Source organism: Sinohyriopsis cumingii, chromosome 19 (genome assembly GCF_028554795.1).
Source record: "Sinohyriopsis cumingii isolate HCF-2022 chromosome 19, ASM2855479v2, whole genome shotgun sequence".
NCBI lineage: Eukaryota > Metazoa > Mollusca > Bivalvia > Unionida > Unionidae > Sinohyriopsis > Sinohyriopsis cumingii.
In genome coordinates this window covers 57,682,327-57,702,652 of record NC_142979.1, presented here as the reverse complement: position 1 = coordinate 57,702,652, position 20,326 = coordinate 57,682,327, and the positions used below count along the sequence as shown (strand labels likewise).

At 34.4% G+C, this 20,326-nt stretch overlaps 1 protein-coding gene across 2 annotated transcripts in view; it reads left to right on the top strand.

Moving 5' to 3' along the window:
* The window catches only part of LOC149775761 (uncharacterized), a 54,373-nt gene that overhangs the window by 18,566 nt on the left and 15,481 nt on the right, over positions 1 to 20,326 (top strand). For both annotated transcript variants that reach the window (XM_089944397.1, XM_089944398.1), the window contains exons 4-10: positions 1,745 to 1,928; positions 3,108 to 3,212; positions 3,731 to 3,807; positions 9,197 to 9,310; positions 11,104 to 11,200; positions 13,006 to 13,174; positions 17,626 to 17,717. In XM_089944397.1, coding sequence (XP_089800523.1) covers positions 1,745 to 1,928; positions 3,108 to 3,212; positions 3,731 to 3,807; positions 9,197 to 9,310; positions 11,104 to 11,200; positions 13,006 to 13,174; positions 17,626 to 17,717 — 838 coding nt within the window. The remainder of the gene's footprint in view (positions 1 to 1,744; positions 1,929 to 3,107; positions 3,213 to 3,730; positions 3,808 to 9,196; positions 9,311 to 11,103; positions 11,201 to 13,005; positions 13,175 to 17,625; positions 17,718 to 20,326) is intronic.

Here is a 20,326-nt window from a genome sequence, read left to right as displayed (position 1 = left end):
ATTTATAATGCTCAGCTCTATTGCTCTCATAAACTACCTTGTAATGAACAAGCACTGATATATGGACAGATGGATAGATACTTGAAGATCCTCCTTGACGATGATGTAAAAGTACATGAGGGAATAAGAATATACATAAATGTCATTTGTTTCTTGTTGAATTGAAATAAATTGTGTTTATATGGACCACACATAGACTGGATAAGTGTGTTTCTTCTGTCTCATGGGAATTCAAAATCCATAGAAGGAGGACAGTCATAAGTTCATCGGTGTCATGTTTATTTTGTAATACCCTTCTTGTCTGTTCAAACTGACCTCTATGAAATTAAATTGCTATTCCTGTTCAGAATAGGAAGACTGTCACCATGTTCATTCAAAATTTGGTCAAAAAATATTGATTACTTTTATTAGACAAAAGTGTTTACACAATCAAAAAATGGAACAAAAGTCCTTGCAAATTGTCTCTATGTACTGATTAGTAGAAAAAAATATTAACTTGTACTCTTGTGCTATGTCTTGTTTGTTTCCATTAATGCAGAGTCTAATCTTAAAGCTCGTCAATTTAAATAGAAATGAAATGAGGGAGTTCAATCTCGGTCCTAAACAAGACCATTTGGCATTCCTCTACATTTATCTAGAATTCTTAAAGACACTTATCATTTTTTTCTTGCACATTTTATACCCAGCCAAGTTGTTTTATATGAAAGTTTACTGTTGTCTATCAGGCAGATGCACAGATGAGTGGGAAGGTTTCCAAGTGATAACTGAAGTTTTAATGAACATATTTCAAAACAACTTGATCCACATGTTCCCGTTTGTCCAAGGAAGCCCCATATTTATCTGGGGTCAAGAGCAACTCAAAGGTCAAATTCATGTTTGCCAAAAAGCAGAATTTGCATATGCATTTCATTTCATGGATGATAACTTAAATTCTTTGGTAACCACACACACAAACACACACATTTGTTACTCTCAGCTCCAGGAAGAATACTTACTGATCTTGGGATTAATTGCTCCAAGGTCAAAGATACTAACAACAGATTTTTCCAAAGTATGTCATCCTGACATGATATATTATTATGTAACTTTGTACATGTGTTCCCTTCTGGTCCAAAAAAGACCATTATTAATTTGGATATTCATATCTTCAAGGTCAAGGTTGCTTTTGCTAAAATTCTATTTGGACATTGCATTTCATTATGGACTATAACTTAAATTCTCTTCAATAAATTTTTAGTGAAACTGGTTAAATGCATTTTAATGCTTTTAATTCTTTTACCAAGAAAGGACCCTGTCATTTTGGGGTTGGTTAGCTTGCAGTTCAAATCCATACTAGTCTAGATGAAGATTGACCTAGGAGTACAATTGGAATGATGTATGTAAATGTTTTTTCATGTTTAATCAAAGATTGTAGCAGACGATACATTCCAGTGACTAACCTGATGTTGGTGGTGTGTCATGCTGTTTGCAGCAATCTTGATATCAACTACTGTAGGGGTGTACTTATAATTATGTGTAAATATAATATATTTTTTAAATTATTATTTACTTTGCAGATTTGTAAGGGCATAACATGTTTTCAGTACAAGATTTTGAGCACAAACATAAATTCTTAATTTATTGTTTGACTGTATAAGAATGACAATACAGTAGCACATGCCACATTTTATATGTTTATGATCCACATGGTATTTTCAATGATGGTTATTAGTGGAAAGTGATTGATTGCTTGTACTCATTACAGTGTTGATAACTCACTTCATTGCCTGGTGGGATTACTGACAGGGACTGATGTTGATCTTCAGCTGGAGGCAGCCTGGTGTATCACCAACATCTCTGCCGGAACACATGAACATGCCCTGGCCATCACCAAGTCTGCAGCACCATATCTCATCATATACCTCAGCAGTAACAATAGCATGTTACAGGTTACTTGATAATTGTTGCTTTTTGTAAATGATATAAGTAATCATCAGTATTGTTTGTAATGAGTGTTACAAAAAAATGATTTTATATTTGTTACCTTTATATTTTAATTTAGATATATTTTATAGAATTTTAAAATCATTACCTTTTAAGTTTTTATACTTATAATGTTTAATTTATTTGGAAGGGGTAATCTTCCTATTGTTTTGTGTAATTCTTAATTGTTACATTTTTAGAGCTTTAATTTTAATTGACATCATGTATCTTTTTATTTGCTGTGTTGCCATTATATGCTGTTCCGTCCATCCATCCATTAGTGTGATCTGTCAGATGTACAACAGTAAAGATTGATATAATATGAAGCTTAGTAGCATGTCTTTATTATTTGACAAGAAGGCACATTACTGTGCATTTAACTGGCATTTTGTTTAACCCCTACTCCTAGGCCCTATGTAAATACACATACATGCATTGATCCAATTTTCTATCAATTTCTCTGTATGGCAGTTTGGTGCATAAAGCAGTCGCTTGTTATAGACCTTAACAACTGCCTTATAAGGAGGAAGATTTGTATGTGTGTGATTTAATTGCTCCAGATGTTGACATTTAAACAGCAGAAAGTAAATTGTTTAGCTATTGGGAATGGATTTATCAAGGACTCATATCTTTATACAGGATCAGTGTGTCTAGGTTATCATTATCAGGGAGTCATATATGTTGATACAGGATCAATGTGTCTGGATTATCATTATCAGGGGAGTCATGTGTGTTTATACAGGATCAGTTTGCCTGGATTATCATTATCAGGGAGTCATATATGTTTATACAGGATCAGTTTGCCTGGATTATCATTATCAGGGAGTCATATATGTTTATACAGGATCAATTTGCCTGGATTATCATTATCAGGGAGTCATATATGTTTATACAGGATCAGTTTGCCTGGATTATCATTATCAGGGAGTTATGTATGTTTATGCACAATCAGTGTGTCTGGGTTATCATTATTGGAGAGTCATATATGTTTATACAGGATCAATATGTCTGGGATATCTTTATCTGGGAGTTATACAGGATCAATTTATTCTGGGATATCATTATCAGGGAGTCATATATGTTTATGCAGGATCAGTGTGTCTGGATTATCATTATCAGGGAGTCATACATGTTTATTTACACAGGATCAGTGTGCCTGGGCTATTGGTAATTTAGCGGGAGATGGAAAAGAGTGTAGATCTTTTCTTCATGCTCAAGGAGTGGTGGCACCTTTAGTCAAGTTGCTGCAGGTAATTACCTACAAATTACCTTTATATTTATGCTGATAATTATCCCACAAATGAAACTTGTATTGATGCAGGTATTTTGTCTAGCATTTTCTGCAATGTTATTTTATCTACTAATCTAATAATTGTATTGAGTGCAAACTTATATTGGACAAAATGTGTTGGCCAAGAAGAACAAATGAAACTTTCATTGTTTTATATTTATTCCTGCACAGTATTGATATACCATTATTATTTGAAAAGATTTATCATGGAAGATTAAAATCTTTCAAGATTTATTGATAACTTTCAGATCTCAAGTCAGCTTAAGATGTGAAATTATTTAAAAGTTGTATGTTTCTTGGCATAAATGCATTAAGTCCTGATCTCTACTGATTAATTGAGAGATAGAAAGATAAATATTTTGATAATGAATGAAAAGCTCTTTCATTGATCTTTTGTCACAGAAAATCTTTCAATTAAAACTGCTATTCAGATATCATAATTTCAGTTTAGCTTTACATTTTGTGCCCTTTTTTCAGTCCCCAATGCCTGCAGTGGTGCAGTCATCAGCTTTTGCCATATCCAACATTGCTAGAGAATCACAGGAAATTACAAGGTAAATAAAGCCCGCATATTTTCAGTACAGTTTGTCCGTCATTTGCTTACAAATAAGTTGTACATACGTGGACAAAACAGTTACCTTTTGTACTTATAAGTCGAGTCAGCTGCAAACTTCAAATACCAGATCATCTATTGTATAATGCACTGCAATATGTGGGTCTGTGCAGTTTCTTTGAGGAGTAATAAGTAAAATAAACAATAATGTAGACCATGTTCTGCAGGCTCATTATGTGATTACGGATTGGTATCTATGATGTTTGCAGTTGGACTAAACTAAAAAGCATGTATATATTATAAAACAGTTAGAGATTTTTTCTCAGTCTTTTATCATTAATAGACCATGATAAAGACCATCTTAAGCATAGAAAATTATTTTTTGTGGTCAGTGTTAACATTGACACTACATTGGTCCCTCTTTATAATGAAGTTCCATTGAGCCTTAAAAGTGTCCTCCTTTGTAAGTTAGGTCATTTATGCTGAGGATATGTTCCCATAAGGCTTGGTCCTAACAATAATCATACACAAGCAGTGTTTATACCTTATCTCAAACACCTGCATAAGGAATGTTCCCATAAGGCTAGGTCCTAAGAATTATCATGCACAGGCAGTTATTTTATACCTTATCTCAAAGACCTGCTGGTACATAGGGCCAGCAATTCCCAAAGTAAGTGTTGACCAAACTGAAAAGTTGCTGACAACCAAAGCTTTTAATAAAATCATATATAATGTTTTGTATTGTTTAAAAAAAATGACATTATTATACTTGTAGTTGTTGTCTGTTTGAATATTTACCATAGCTTGTAGCGGTTGGCATAAAAAAAACACTTTTTTGTTGAAAAATCATTGATTTGTCTTTTCTACACAACAACTTCTTGCTTTTCTTTTATCATTTGTTCCTCATGCCAATTTTTGCATATCTTTTTACTAATTTTTTTTTTTCTAATGTTTCAAAGTTACATTTATTGTATTTTTTAAATTGTAATGTTTTCTTAGCTACATTTTGTCTTAATTTTTAATTGTAATCTTTTCAAAGTTAAAACACTGCTCTGGTGGCGTAGTGGTTAGAGCATCCGCCTCAGATGTGGGAGGTCGTGGGTTCGATCCCAGGCCGAGTCATACCAAAGACTTACAAAAATGGTACTAACAGCTGCCTTGCTTGGCACTCAGCATCAAGAGGTTAGTGTTAGGACTGGTTGGCCTGGTGTCAGGATAATGTGACTGGGTGGGACATCATGCTACATTTCTGCGGCATGATTCCACAGTGCTAGACATCACTATAAACTGCCACATTGCAGACATCGTAGCAATATGACTGAAATTTTTTTAAAGCTACGTTAAAAATCCAAATCACATCACAACACATCAAAGTTAAAGTGGCTTTACTGGTTTGGTGTGAAGTTTTTCCTCAAGTAGTAGCCAGATTAGGCGTCATAAATATGTTTGTGTTTTCAGTAATTTTGTCTTTTAGAAAGGGTTGCTCATAAAAAAGCACTCATCTTTATAGATCATTTGCATGTCTTACCTATGTCCATATGAGTTCAAGTCTCAACTAGACTAACAGGGTATGTAAGAAAAGCTTGTGGGTTCATGGTTCTTTCTTGGTTCATCCTCCACTAAATATTCTGGCTGCCATGTATAGCCTATCATATACTGAACAATATCATAAAATTCAGAAAAAAAACCATTCCAGACCTTGTTCTTTTTAAGCTTCTTTAATCACTTATAATCTATAAACATTCTTTGTAATAATTTTCATTTTTCTGGGCAATTTTACCTTGCAAACTATGCAAGATTTAAATATGATGCCAAATTGTGCATTTTTTACATTTGTTTACATGTCTACATTAATGAATGATCAAAACATAAGAAGTTATGTTTCATCTGGAGGGCTGAAAACATGTTAGCCCTCTCCTCATGCAGCCACAAAAGGTTACTGGCCTGTCATAAAAGTTGGTGGCCTTGACCAACTGGATCAGTCTTAGTTGGAAATGCTGGCCAACTGAGGTACTGTTAGCTAGAAATGCTATCCCCCCCCCCGACTGGGTCAGTGTCAGTTGGAAATGCTTTTCATTGGCATGGGAATCTCCTTATCTGCCCCACCAAACATCATTCATTCCTTTTCCAATGTAAATGAGGACACTTAGCATTTGATATTAAAAAATTGCAGCGATTATTGTAACTACCTAAGTCACATATGTTCCCAGATCACATTATTGTTGGGGAAAAAAGTTAGCTACCTCTCCAAAATTTAATTTCCCCCTCAATATCCCCTGTCAACACTTTTGTCCATCTATGTATGGAATTTCTGATATATCTCATCTCATTCATCTCCCTCATGCATGGATTATCTTAATAATGATCTCAAACAGGAACTCTTGTATATTAAATGCCTTTTCTTTCACCCTTTGTAGACAGCACTGCTTGCTCAATAGTCCCCCTTTATTAGTCATCTAGATAAAATAATTCCTGCATCAGTGCCAAGATAAGCAATTTTTTTTAAAAGCCAGGAACTCCTCTGCAGAGGCTTGAACTGGATGGTATGGTATATACTAACACCATTTTGTTAGGTGCTTCAGGCAAGATAACAGTCCAGAATATATGCATTACTGGTAGACTCGTGTTTTGGCATGAAGTGGGCTTTTGCTTTTAGCTGGTTCTTTGTCAAGAAGGGTCCAGACTCCGAACACAAAGTGGTCCCTTTACCCATTTATTTTTCAGAAGGTTAGCACACTTTGGGTGTGTTCAGTGATATTTCTCTTTGCAGCAAGGTGGAATCACTGGATGCCAGCCTTCATCTGTCAGGTTCCACATCCATGGGCTTGGGCCATGGATGTGCTTGTAGTCGGATATGATAGTAATTAGGGCTATACCATCTTTTCACCTTTTGATTGTTAGAGTCATTCTTTAAATCAATGACCAGACTTGCAAAGTGGTGTTCATATTTCCTCTCAGATTGGATACATCCTAGGTAAATGATATGTTCAGAATATTGATAGACATACCCAGTCAAGTGAAATTCAGCCTCTTAAACTCCATCACCACTACCATAATTACCCCACCACCTTGAAGGCGTTTCATTCCTGACTGAACTTGTTTCTTATTGTTTGACTCTTGTCAAGGAAGCCTTGTGCAGAAAAGAGTTCAAATTTAAGTCATGATGAAAAAGAAGCTTATGACCAAAAAGACCCTCCTCTTTGAAGGCTTATGGGGCTCATGACCAAAAACCCTCCTCTTTGAAGGCTTATGAGGCTCATGACCAAAAAGACCCTCCTCTTTGAAGGCTTATGAGGCTCATGACCAAAAAGACCCTCTTCTTTCAAGGCTTATGAGGCTCATGACCAAAAAGACCCTCCTCTTTGAAGTTTTATGAGGCTCATGACCAAAAAGGTCCTCCTCTTTGAAGGCTTATGAGGCTCATGACCAAAAAGACCCTCTTCTTTCAAGGCTTCTGAGGCTCATGACCAAAAAGACCCTCCTCTTTGAAGGCTTATGAGGCTCATGACCAAAAAGACCCTCCTCTTTGAAGTCTTATGAGGCTCATGACCAAAAAGACCTCCTCTTTGAAGGCTTATGAGGTTCATGACCAAAAAGACCCTCCTCTTTGAAGTCTTATGAGGCTCATGACCAAAAAAGACCCTCCTCTTTGAAGTTTTATGAGGCTCATGACCAAAAAGACCCTCCTCTTTAAAGGCTTATGAGGCTCATGACCAAAAGACCCTCCTCTATTAAGTCTTATGAGGTAAATGACAGTTTTCAAGGACTGGTGCAGGAACAGCGACATTGTTCCTTTGAATGATTTAGTCTCTTAGCTAACTTTTTCTCCTCTTTTTAGGGAGGATATCACTCAATGATTTCCGGCACATTCAGATATTATATTGGAATGAATATAGATCGTGGCAAGAGCCTATTGGGCTTGTTGGCCAACTTTGACTATGTTCATGACAAGAGCCTATTGGGCTTGTTGGCCAACTTTGAATATAGATCATGACAAGAGCCTAATGGGCTTGTTGGCCAACTTTGACTATGTTCATGACAAGAGCCTATTGGGCTTGTTGGCCAACTTTGACTATGTTCATGACAAGAGCCTATTGGGCTTGTTGGCCAACTTTGACTATGTTCATGACAAGAGCCTAATGGGTTGTTGGCCAACTTTGAATATAGATCATGGCAAGAGCCTATTGGGCTTGTTGGCCAACTTTGACTATGTTCATGACAAGAGCCTATTGGGCTTGTTGGCCAACTTTGAGTATGTGCTTCCAAAGCTGCTTAGAACGCTGTTATATTAATAATTTCATGTCAATGCACTAAGTAGAAATTGTAAAAGGATAGCATTTTCTTTTTTTATGCACTGCTACTTTTAGTGATTTTGTTATAAATATTGCTGATATTGACTAATAAAAAGAGATCAGAGGCCTCTGTAATGTGGATCTGGGTGTTTAAGAAGATAGGCAACCTGGACTAAAGCTAGTGTGTCAAGTCATGCTTTTGTTCATATTTACAAAGGTAGGTCAAGTAAATGTTTTCTTTTTTTCACCGATTTATATAAATTTCATACTAAATCTCTTCATAAAATATTACTTTTTTTCCCAACATTTTTTTCCCTATGTTTGTCCTACTATAAAAAAAATATAACCATACTTTATCCCTAAGTATTATTCACAAAGGTTTGATAGATAGACTTCATAAAAAATGTGTACTCACTGCATAAAAATTTTCTTCCAAAATAAAGAGGTTATTGTGAGTTTTGGTTTATTCAGCCTTCAATCTGATTTTTTGTCTCACCTGTATAAACAAAGTGAGACAAGGATTTTACTTTCACTGTCAGCCATGTTGACATCATCAGCCATGGTAAAGTTTTTGCAAGTTATATACATTGAGAAATATATTATTGCATGGATACATGAAACAGTGGGTTCTGTTCTTCCTTGCATTCCAGGAATATAGTGATTTATCTGAATGTTGATTGTAATATTCATGCATCATTGTCAATATTTCCAGTGGAGCTTCATGCACATGTTAGATGTTATTATCTTGGAGACCTACTTTAGAATGCTACCTGTGACATTTCGAAGATGTTGAAATTTCACTTTTTTAGAGCTTGATATTTAGTCCACGTTGAAGGAAATGCAGACCACTTAAACATTTGAAATGAATGTTTTCTCGCACCTAGAGTGAACTTATGTCACCAACATTAAAGAACACAAATGTTCGGCAATATGACCTACGTCACGAACAGTCAGAACAAAAATGTGCAGTAGCCTGGCTTATGAATACAATGACTAGGTAACAGTTAATATGAATTCTTCCTCTCATAAGACTTAAGTCTTCATGGTAAAGATGCCAGCATTTTATAAATCTGTTTATTGTTTCTTATTACTTTACAGGGACATTGTAAAATGTGGTGTGATACCTCTCATACCTCAGTATCTGACATCCAAACCTGAGGGCAGGAACATTTTGTCAGAGGTGGCATGGGTACTTACATACATCTCAACAAGGTATGTTTAATTTATACAAGTGGTGGGAAGGGGATGGCAGCTAAATTACATATAGTTCAGTCTCTGCCCTAATGCAGTATGAAGTTATAACATACAGTAGATATTCTCTTTACAGCTGACCCCTGACTTGTGTGGTAACTGCATTCCCTAGAGTGGTTGTATAACCTGAAATCGCTTAACTCTAAAGTTTTGGTTTCATTGCTTTAAGTTTAATTCAAAAATATGTAATTTGGTTAACTTTAATAAAATTCATTTTAGCGATGTATGAATCATTAATTTTGTGTAGACAATTTATTTAGTTATTATTTGGTCTATACTTTAAAAAATTAAATAAAAATATTATATGAAATTATGCTAACATGAAATACTCACAAGTTGTAATTTGTACAAGTTGGGGAATACCTAAAAACTTGTAGTGCTACTCCAGCTGGACAGTAGAAGCCTTCTTAAGTGGCCATCAAATGGAAGTGAGAAAAGTGGCCTCAGAAAACAGGTGGTTGTTTAATAAGGTTCATTTCAGTATGGTAGTTTAAGGGCTGTTTAAGACTTAAGATTATTGCTATACAAAAGTGACTACAAATTAGGATATTCTCATCTGTATATGTTTTTAGAGCTTGTTCCAAAGTAGAATTTAATATAATAATTTAATTTTTCCACATAGGACTTAAAAGATTTCTCTTGAATGAAAATGTCATAATTACTATTTAATATTTGTTGCCTAGCTATTTGGATACTCACCTAACCATTCCATGTGTACCCACATCCCCCAAATTTACATTCTCTCCTTAATTTGTGGATTTTAAACTGAAAGATGCTACATGTTTCAAATTTTTCCTTTGAATATATTCCCTGATCACATTAACATTTGGAAAATAAACTTGCTACCTTTCGAATCAACAGCCTTCCTTAAAGTTGAAACAAAATCATTTAAATCTGCATAGCATGTAGATCAAGGGAAGAAACTCTTACCTTTTTTCCTCCCTTTGACCATCACTTGGTGGAAACTGTTTTAAGCTTTCACTTAGTACTATTTTAAACAGTATTTCTGACCTGATTTTGATAAAAATTTATCAAATGGGCTAATTTCGTTAAGATGTGTGGTATGTTTATTTATGAGCAAGAACTTTGCATGTTAAAGAGGTGATATTGCATCTAGTTTTCTGAGCATGTTACCCCTCTTGAGACTACTTTTTAGGATTTTGATCAAACTTTGTAAATAGGCTTAAATCACTAAGATATCGGATGATTACAGCTTTGAGTGAAACCCATTCTTATTAATTAGGTGATTTTGTTAAATAATCTTGTATCATCAAGATGGTGAATGAGTTTGATTATGAACAAGATATATATATTTGTGATTTAATTGTGTATCGTAAAGGCTAAATATGTTATCACTCAGGAAATTAAATTTAAATTGGATTCAGCTCAAACCTGGAAGATAAACTGATATCATTGTCTATAACGGGTCTTGTAATAATTGATATGTGTGCAAATTAATGAGGTAATCAGGTTGAGGCTGTTACCTCTCTAGAGATTATATTTCTCATCCAAATTGTATAAAACTTTATAAATTGATTTATGTTACCAAGATCTTGGATGAGCTTGATTATTAGCAAGAGCTAATTATATTCCAGCCATATAATCTGGACTTCATTTATTTTAATGTTGTGGAACCTGAATGGGGGTTATCTGGAACAGATTTCCTCATTGGTTCTTGGAAGTTATATGTTGATTTGGATAAAAGGGTTTAAATCAGTTTGGTTTTAAAAATGAAAGAACTTTGATTCTTGCAGTGGTGAACACACAGAAAACCTAGTGCATTTTGGGATACTGAGACTTGTTGTAGATCTCTTGGTGAAACTGGTGTCAGAGCAGCCACTGGATGGACAGGTACTGCATGCTGTGTGATTGTTATTATTCATTGACTGTACATCTTATTCTTGAGGAATACAAAATATGTATTTTTTTCTCATAGTGTTTTATTCCTGTTTGTCATCAAGGGGTGGGTATATTGTTGTTGCCCTATGCATTAGTGCGTATAAACCCATATGTATTTAACAGAACATTACAGCAATTTTTATTATTTTTTTACGTTTTTAACTTATTAAACTTTTGTTGCAAAAATCATACATGTTTAGGATGTATGCATATTTTCAACTACACCTTTCAACAGTTATAAAGAGAACACTGTGTGTGTGTGTGTGTGTGTATATATATATATATATATATATATATATATATATATATATATATATATATATATATATATATTAAAAATATCATGGAATTTAAAGTGTTGGTATAAAGCAAATTGATATACCAGTATTAATGGTGTATCAATATGTGATCCACCCAAGGTGCAGTGATACGAATATATAAACATTCTTTCAACTGCAGGCCTATAAATCAATGAAGAATTTCACCTCATTAATCATTAATGACATATGAAAATAACAATAAAAAGTATTGATAGTCCCCATTTTGTAAATGAATTTAAAATGGTACACAATTTCATTGCAATCATCTCTTTTTTCCATTACCCTCTCCTTTATCATGAATAAAGGGCAACATACACAGAAATATGGAGTCAGAGAGAAAAACATTTTGGGTTACATGAAAACCTTAAAACTGATCTTGCACCAAGTAACGTACAGGAATATTGTTAGTCGTAACAGTATGTTTACACTTTCCTTGGGATCTATCTACAGTGTTCATAATATCAATGAGACATGGTTGCAATAGACAGTTGACACTATAAGTTAAATTTGTTGGTTACGAGGCATACATACTGTAATGTTTTTAATGCTTTATTGTTGTTGTTGTTTCTTAAACCTATTATAGTGTTCCAAAAATCGATTATTATTTACTAAATATGAAATTGTCCAAGTGGCCGGCCTCTCTCTTTCTCTCTGTGGACTATCATAGCAAGATACAGGCGAAAATCCATGAAAATACGAGCTTTGGGGATTTTCGCTTGTGTCATACAACTATGTCCCTGGACCTATGAATGATGGTAAAGTTAAGACAAACTATCCAAAGAGAAAGAGAGAGAAAGCAGAATAATAACTTAGATCAGCTGTAAATATATTAAAATGTTTTAATTACCTCTTGTAGGTTCATCATTTCAATTAATTTCTATTCCACGCTAATTTCCATATGCCAGTATGTACATCAATGCCAAAGCCTTTAGTGTGTACCAGAAGCTAACGAGTTAGTAGTGCTGTACTTTCATACAAACAGTCTTTCATGTTTAAATCATAAGTGTGTCTAATATTGATTTAAGGTGAATAAAAATAGAAACTTAAAAAGAAAACAACTTATTAATTTGCATATGTGATTGTGAACAACAAGAAAAGGCATAAAACTACATTTTGTAGCAGACACACTTGCAGGGATGTGAGGAGTTCATTCACTTGGTCAATACACAGTTGCCTGAAGCATATCTTAACTCCATTCCAAGGGCAAATATGTGTATTTGTATGTGATATAAATAAAATATATGTATAGTATGTATACTGTATCATTTGTTGTATAAATTTTTCATTAAAAGTAAACTCGGCAAGCCTTGCTTTCTTTTAATGAAAAATTATACATGTTGTGGTATAATATTGATACAGCATATATATATATATATATATATATATTTGGAAGGTGCTTAATTTCAGTTTATGATATGGTTACTTGTTTCTTTACAGGCAATTACCCCATTAATGCGATGCCTCGGTAACATCTGTAGTGGACCAGATGAATATAGTCTAGCTGCATGTGACAATCCCAGAATTCTCCATGCCCTCAGCTTGTATCTGTCTTCCACCATTAGGCACATCATTAAAGAAACCCTATGGGTCCTCTCTAACATGGCAGGTTGGTGTGTTTTATCTATATCCCTGCTTCCGTAAGTCTTATATATATATATATAGAGAGAGAGAGAGAGATCTATAATGTCATTATATCAAATTGTCTTTGTGTAGTAATAATGAAGTAAATTCAGGGGTGATTAGGTTTGCATATGTTAGTATGTCCAGTGCACTCTTTATTTTTACATTTACCAATATTTTTAATGCTTTCCATATATGTCCTACATTTCTAAAATTGCCCCTATACTCCTGTACTTTTGTATATTCCTTATTTGGCAATTGTCATCAAAATATGATATTATTGTAACAAAAGAATTCTTACTGCTGGTAGTTCTTAACTAACCTTTCAGATATTGATTGTACCCTACAGAAGGAAAGGCTCAGATCACCAGTTAAAAGCATTTAAACAACTGTATAACTGTTGCTGTCCTAGAAATCACTCCATGCACTTCGTGATGCACCTCATCATCTTTACTTATTGGTGAGTTCACTATTTGAATGCTAGTAAATACTATTTAGTCTCAGTGAAGACTAATCAGGAGTTAGTCTGCATGCATCACTACAAATATAGTGAAAGAGTTTCATACAGGTATTTGGGTAGTAAAGAAAGAAGTGCAGTTCTGATACTTGCCATCTGTTCTTGGTTTGGCTTGCAATCTATGAAAAAGAATGACAGGAGTTCCGATGTAAAGGATATAGTGGAGTCAGAGACAAAAAGCATTCCTTGGGGTTGTGACTGTCTGAAGAAAAGAATTCATTAGCTGTGAGAAGAAGTTAGCAGATGAACAACCATTCATTTTACTGCCTAATTTTCTGGATCTCAGTTTGTAGTCCAGTGATTAGGGTCTTAGCGTGTTATTTGCCTGGACATCAATCTCTAGTCCTGTGAGTACGGTCACTGTATGCTATTTGTCTGGATATCAATCTCTAGTCCTGTAAGTAGTTTCTTAGCATGTTATTTGTCTGGACATCAATCTCTAGTCCTCTGAGTAGGGTCATAGCACGTTATTTGTCTGGATATCAATCTCTAGTCCTGTGAGTAGGGTCTTAGCATGTTATTTGTCTGGACATTAATTATCCATATGCTCTTGGTTGAATGTTCTAGTTTGGTGCATACTGTAATGGGACGACTCCTAAAAGCAAGTGAAATAGGTGACAAGACATGGTACAACTTGGTGGACATATGGACCCATCAAAGCATCTCACTGATTCCCAAATGTAAGTTGTCCCATCGGCATGAAAGACACTGGTAAACATACCTAAAGAAGTACATGCTGTACTGCTCATGGACATGAGGAGCTTTTACATGATGGTTACTCAATACTTTGCAGGGCAATTTCCTCCTAAAAATTAACTACTCAAGGATTTTAATTGTCTTCACCTGATTTTAAGGCAGTAGGACAGAGACACAAGTGCAGTATGCAGACTAGCCCTTCATTTTACTAGTGCTGCAGAAACTTGAGGTACATACTTTGGCAGATGAATGGCTTGAGTACAAAATGTACCCTGACATTCAAAGTGACCACTATATGGAGTCGGACATAACAACTTACAAGTGTGTTGACCGCTATTGGTGAGAGGTCCTGGTTCAGAAGTACCAAAATGATCAACCAAAGTACAGAATTCCATGCAAGTTTGTGTAGACCATGTTGGCATTGGCCTGTGGAATGCTCATTGTCTCCAAATAAGCACATGGTTACATGAGGCAGAACAGGTATAAAAATTGAGGCCATTAATGGCCTTAGTTTGGCCAAAGATGAGGTGAAAAGTCAGGAAGGAGAGAACCATAAGATAAACATTTCAAGGAACCATTGCAAGGTAGCTAGACAAACTTATATCAGACATCAGGAAAGAATGAAGCTTCAGATGAAATATGAGAAAAAATGAAAAAGGGGGATTGAAAAAAGAAAAACAACAGCAACTTGGGTTTAGAATAGAGGTATTAAAAAAAAATATTAGAACGGCAAAAGTTCAAAGTGGACAAGAGAAATATAAGTGAAAAGGAAGAAAAGTTTAATAAAACCATAAGTGTGCACAAAAACTACTTGTCAAGCAACATCAAAGTTGAGTGAAGCAATAAAGACCATGATGTAGCAATGCAATTTGCCCAGGGAATATCAACAGTGCAGAAGCATGAATGGGAAAATGGAAAAAGAGTTTGAACAATGCCAACGAGACCAGTCTTGAAAGAAAGTGTTTTTAAGAAGAGATTGAAAGCATGTGTCACATCTGTATGCTATATATAATAAGTGGCAGTGCATTTCATGCTGTATTAGAAATTAGCATATGCCACAGTTGTATGCCTAATATAATAAATAGTAATGCATGTTACACTTATATGCTGAATATAACATAGTTTGATATAATATATAGTAGTGCATGTCACAGCTATATGCTTAAAGTAATATGGGTTTTCGCTATTGAATGAATGGTCATATCAATATGGAGTTCATTACTGAATGTATGATAATTTCAATATGGAGTTTTCACTATTAATGGATGCTCATATCAATATGGAGTTTTCACTATTGAATGGATGGTCATATCAATATGGAGTTTTCACTAAAAGACTTGATATGATGTCCAGCTACCCATAAATGAAAATGGTGCTGATCTGAGCTCCAATATTGCTACCATAGTGATCATCTTGAAAATCTTGTTTTTGCTACTTGATCATGGATGGTCATATCAGCATTGGGTTTATACTGAAAGACTTCTTTGGATATCCAGTTGGTCTTAAATGAAAATTTTTCTGATCATATGTCTAATATGGCTGCAACAGCAGGCATTTCTAGTCATATCAACATGGGGTTTTCAGCAGAATGCTTCTTGTAATGTCCACTTGGTTATAAATGAACATGGTACTGGTACATACAACGTCATATGACCCCCATGGCAGCCATATTGAAAATTTTGTTATTGCTACTCTTCCTGAATGGAAAGTCATATCTTGAAAATATGTTATCTATACACATTTCCAAATGGATAAAGATGGGATTTTGTTTGTGCACATCACCAAATGGATCAAGATGGGATGTTATCTCTATACATCTCAAAATGGATCAAGATGAGATGTTATCTCTACACATCTCCAAATGGATCAAGATGGGATTTTCACCAATAGTTTCCCATAATGCTTAGTTAGTCTTAAATGAAAATGGTGTTAGTTGTTGCCAGTCGTACATCAAATGTGGCTGCCATGATGACTGTCTGAAAAATCTTGTTCACATTACTCCCCTTGAATGAATGATCATTATGGTGGTATTTTCACCAAGTGCTAAACGAAAATGGTGCCAGTCACAAATCCAGTAATCCTGCCACACCAACTGTCTTAAACATCTTGTCATTACTAGCCCAGAATGGATGACATGGGGTGTTCACCAAAATACTTCTAATGAGGTCTGCCTTGTCCCAAATGAAAAGGGTGCCAATCTGGCATCCAGTATGTGTACCACAGCAGCTAGTTGTGAAATCTTGTTATCACTAAAGAATATTATAGAAGGTTTCAATGCTTGACAGTTAAAAGAAAAAAATGATTCATGGAAATCCATTTTGCCTAGTAGACTATCAGTCCTTTTGAGGGACTTGTGTTTCATTAGTATTGTCAAAAATGTCATGTTGACATTTCATTTCACTGATAGAAACATGCTTACCAGTAATTGGATATGCAATAATTATCAGTAAGAGTTTGTTTGAAATATAGTTTATTTCACCTTTTATTAAAAGGAATTTTATGCGATGTAATTTTAATGATATTGTCAAATTTTGTGATGATGCATACAAAAATTTCAGGTACATGGTATGATTTCGGGTGCACAGTCTATACAGATGACAGGTGATGATCACTCTTCTGTAGGGGTTTAAAATGGGTATGGTTTGTAGTATGAGCTAAAATAGGTAAGTATTTATACATTTTCCTCATGCATACTGATTAAATTTTTCCTTTAGTTCCCTTTTATTTCAGCTTGAAATTCCAATATTTTTTCTGAGTTAATCAGTGGACTCACTGAAATTATTTCTTTGTTGGACAATAAATACAGGTGTGCAGACTAAGGCTACTCCAGTCCAACAGCTTGGAGGTTATAACAGTTAAGTCAGCAGGTTAAATGGGGGTTGGGGCAAATGAGGGTATTGAACATTTGTGCAGTAAATTGCACAGATTGGCTTCTCAGTAAATATGTTTCCTGCTAATCATAAGCCCCGTAAATGGAAATGGACTCATTGAGTAATTGCTCCAAGGTATATACTATAGGTATTACAATATTTAGTCCTTTACACCATGTGCTTTCTAACAGTATGGTCGTGTGACAGCACCAATCACATAATGAGAACAAAATAAGGAATAATGTTCACGATAAGTTCAAAGCTATTTTATATTTAATGTACACATGTATGGAGAATTGATGAATCATATTTGTAGCAGGCCAGCTTGGTAAATTTACAATCTATTGATTCCAGGAGAGCCACATGTTTGTCAGTCAATAGCAAGTGAGCCAATGTTATCCCTCATCACAAAGAATCTCTCATTAGGTTTTGACATTAAGCAGGAGGTAAGTCTTACAGTTCAGATTTATACAGTGTCTTGATTTTACCACAAAAACTTTAATCTGGACATGAAACAAAATTGACTGAAATTAATGTAAGACTTAAAAATGAACAGTCATCTCAAGTCTTTGATTAAATCCGAGACCAGTGTTGGTAAAATTGACTGAAATTAATGCATGCCTTATATCTGAACAGTCAAATTCTTAAATCAGTGGATAAATCTAAGACTGATGCTAGTAAAATTGAGGTTATTATCTAGTATGAAGCAAATTACATAACAGGTAGGTCAAACAGACTGGATGATTAAAGAAGATCTGGAATATATATCATTGTCATATCCTGTCTGCATTTTGTTGTGCTCTCTCAACAACCATCATTGCATAAGGATTTTGTTGTTTTCCATTTTTTCATAAAGGGTTGGGGTTTATCTTTGCATTCTCAATACCTGCATTATGGGGATGAGCAGTGCTTGATGACAGGCTATTGTTTGCATTATAAACAGAATGTCAGAGGACTCCACCAAGATCTTGATCCCTAGATTACTATAATCCATTACACACTGATGAGTGATGATAATCATTAAATAGGACAAAATTATTATCAGGCATTACACACCAATGATAATCATTAAATAGGACAAAATTATTATCAGGCATTACACACCAATGATAATCATTAAATAGGACAAAATTATTATCAGGCATTACACAGTTTTTGGTAATCATTAAATAGGACAAAATTATTATCAGGCATTACACACTGATGATAATCATTAAGTAGGACAAAATTATTACCAGGCATTACACACTTTTTGGTAATCATTAAATAGGACAAAATTATTATCAGTTATTACACACTAATGATAATAATAAAAAGGACTTAATTATTATCAGGCATTACACACCGATGATAATCATTAAATAGGACAAAATTATTATCAGGCATTACATGCCGATGATAATCATTAAATAGGACAAAATTATTATCAGGCCTTACACGCCGATAATAATCATTAAATAGGACAAAATTATTATCAGGCATTACATGCCGATGATAATTATTAAATATGACAAAATTATTGTCAGGCCTTACACGCTGATGATAATCATTAAATAGGACAAAATTATTATCAGGCATTACACACTTTTTGGTAATCATTAAAAAGGACTTAATTATTATCAGGCATTACACACCAATGATAATCATTAAGTAGGACAAAACTATTATCAGGCATTACACACTGATCGTAATCATTGAATAGGACAAAATTGACAACTTGAACAAATTCAGTAAACAATAGTTTTCAGTAAACTTTTCTGATGATTGTGTAAAGTAGTAATGTCTTCATTTTTGATTATGGATAAAGTTTTCCATGCTTTACATTCCAGCTTTTTTTTCCTTTAAGTATGTACTTTGGAAAATTATTACTAATTGGAAAATATCATTTGTTGGAAAATTAGAAAATTATTACTAATTGGAAAATATCGTTTGTTGGAAAATTAAAGGGTCAGGATATTTAGAGTGTTGACAAGATTTAAACTTTCATTTTTTTATAATCAGTTTTGTCCAAATCTATGGATGCCAAACTGCAAACAGCATAGGAATCAGACCTACAGAATTATCATTACCTCATTTTATATGTGAAGAAAAAATCTATATTATGCTTTTTTGCTCATTTTAATGTTCTGGTCTTGTCTCAGAACAGGTAAATACTTTTTATTATGTGGATATGTCAGAACTATTTGCTTTAAGGTTTATGCCATACACAAATTCGATGGAAATTACAGATGATAATTCAGATGACTTTTAAAAATTCATTTACATGTGATTTATCACAAAAAATTTAGGGGCCCTGGGTGGCTGAGTGGCCTACATGCTTGCTTTTACAGAGTCTCACGTATGCAAGAAAGCTTACCAGTAGATTGCCATAGGTCAGTGGTTCTTACTGGGTTTTTCCTCCAACAGTTATACAGGCCACCATGTTCAGCCTATCTTGCACTGAGAAATGGTGGTAAACTTAAAAACAACAACAATAACAATGAAGAGCCCTTAAATTTTGTAGATATTGATCCATATCTGGGAATAACCAGGATTTGTCATCTGCCACCTGATCACAGAAAGATTAGTAATTGAACTGATCACAAATTAAATTTATTTTATTAGAGGTTGCAGAACTCTTCAATCAGTTGAGGTACAGTTGCCTTATGGATCATTTGGTTGCTTGCCTGTATCATCCAAGTGCTCAAGTATGAGATTAATCAAGTAGACTGGCTAACTCACAGTCAGTTCCATATTGGTATATTTCTTATGTGAAAGGTATAAAGGCCAGTCTAGTGTCACATTGTTCAAACTTGCTTTGTGCAATGCGTGATCACAGTACATTACAAAAAGAAACTAAACTAAAGCTTATTTCCAGAGTTCCAATTTTGATATGTAAAATTAACAAAAATGTATTGTGATCAATTTTGGCTCATTATTTTGTAGCTAACATTTGAAGCAATGTATTAAGTATTATTGTAAGTAGTAACCTTTGGCATGACTGCCACCCACAATTCACCATTGCATTGAGTTTTACCATCAGGCCTTATTTAATCTTTAGACTACTAGGGTGATC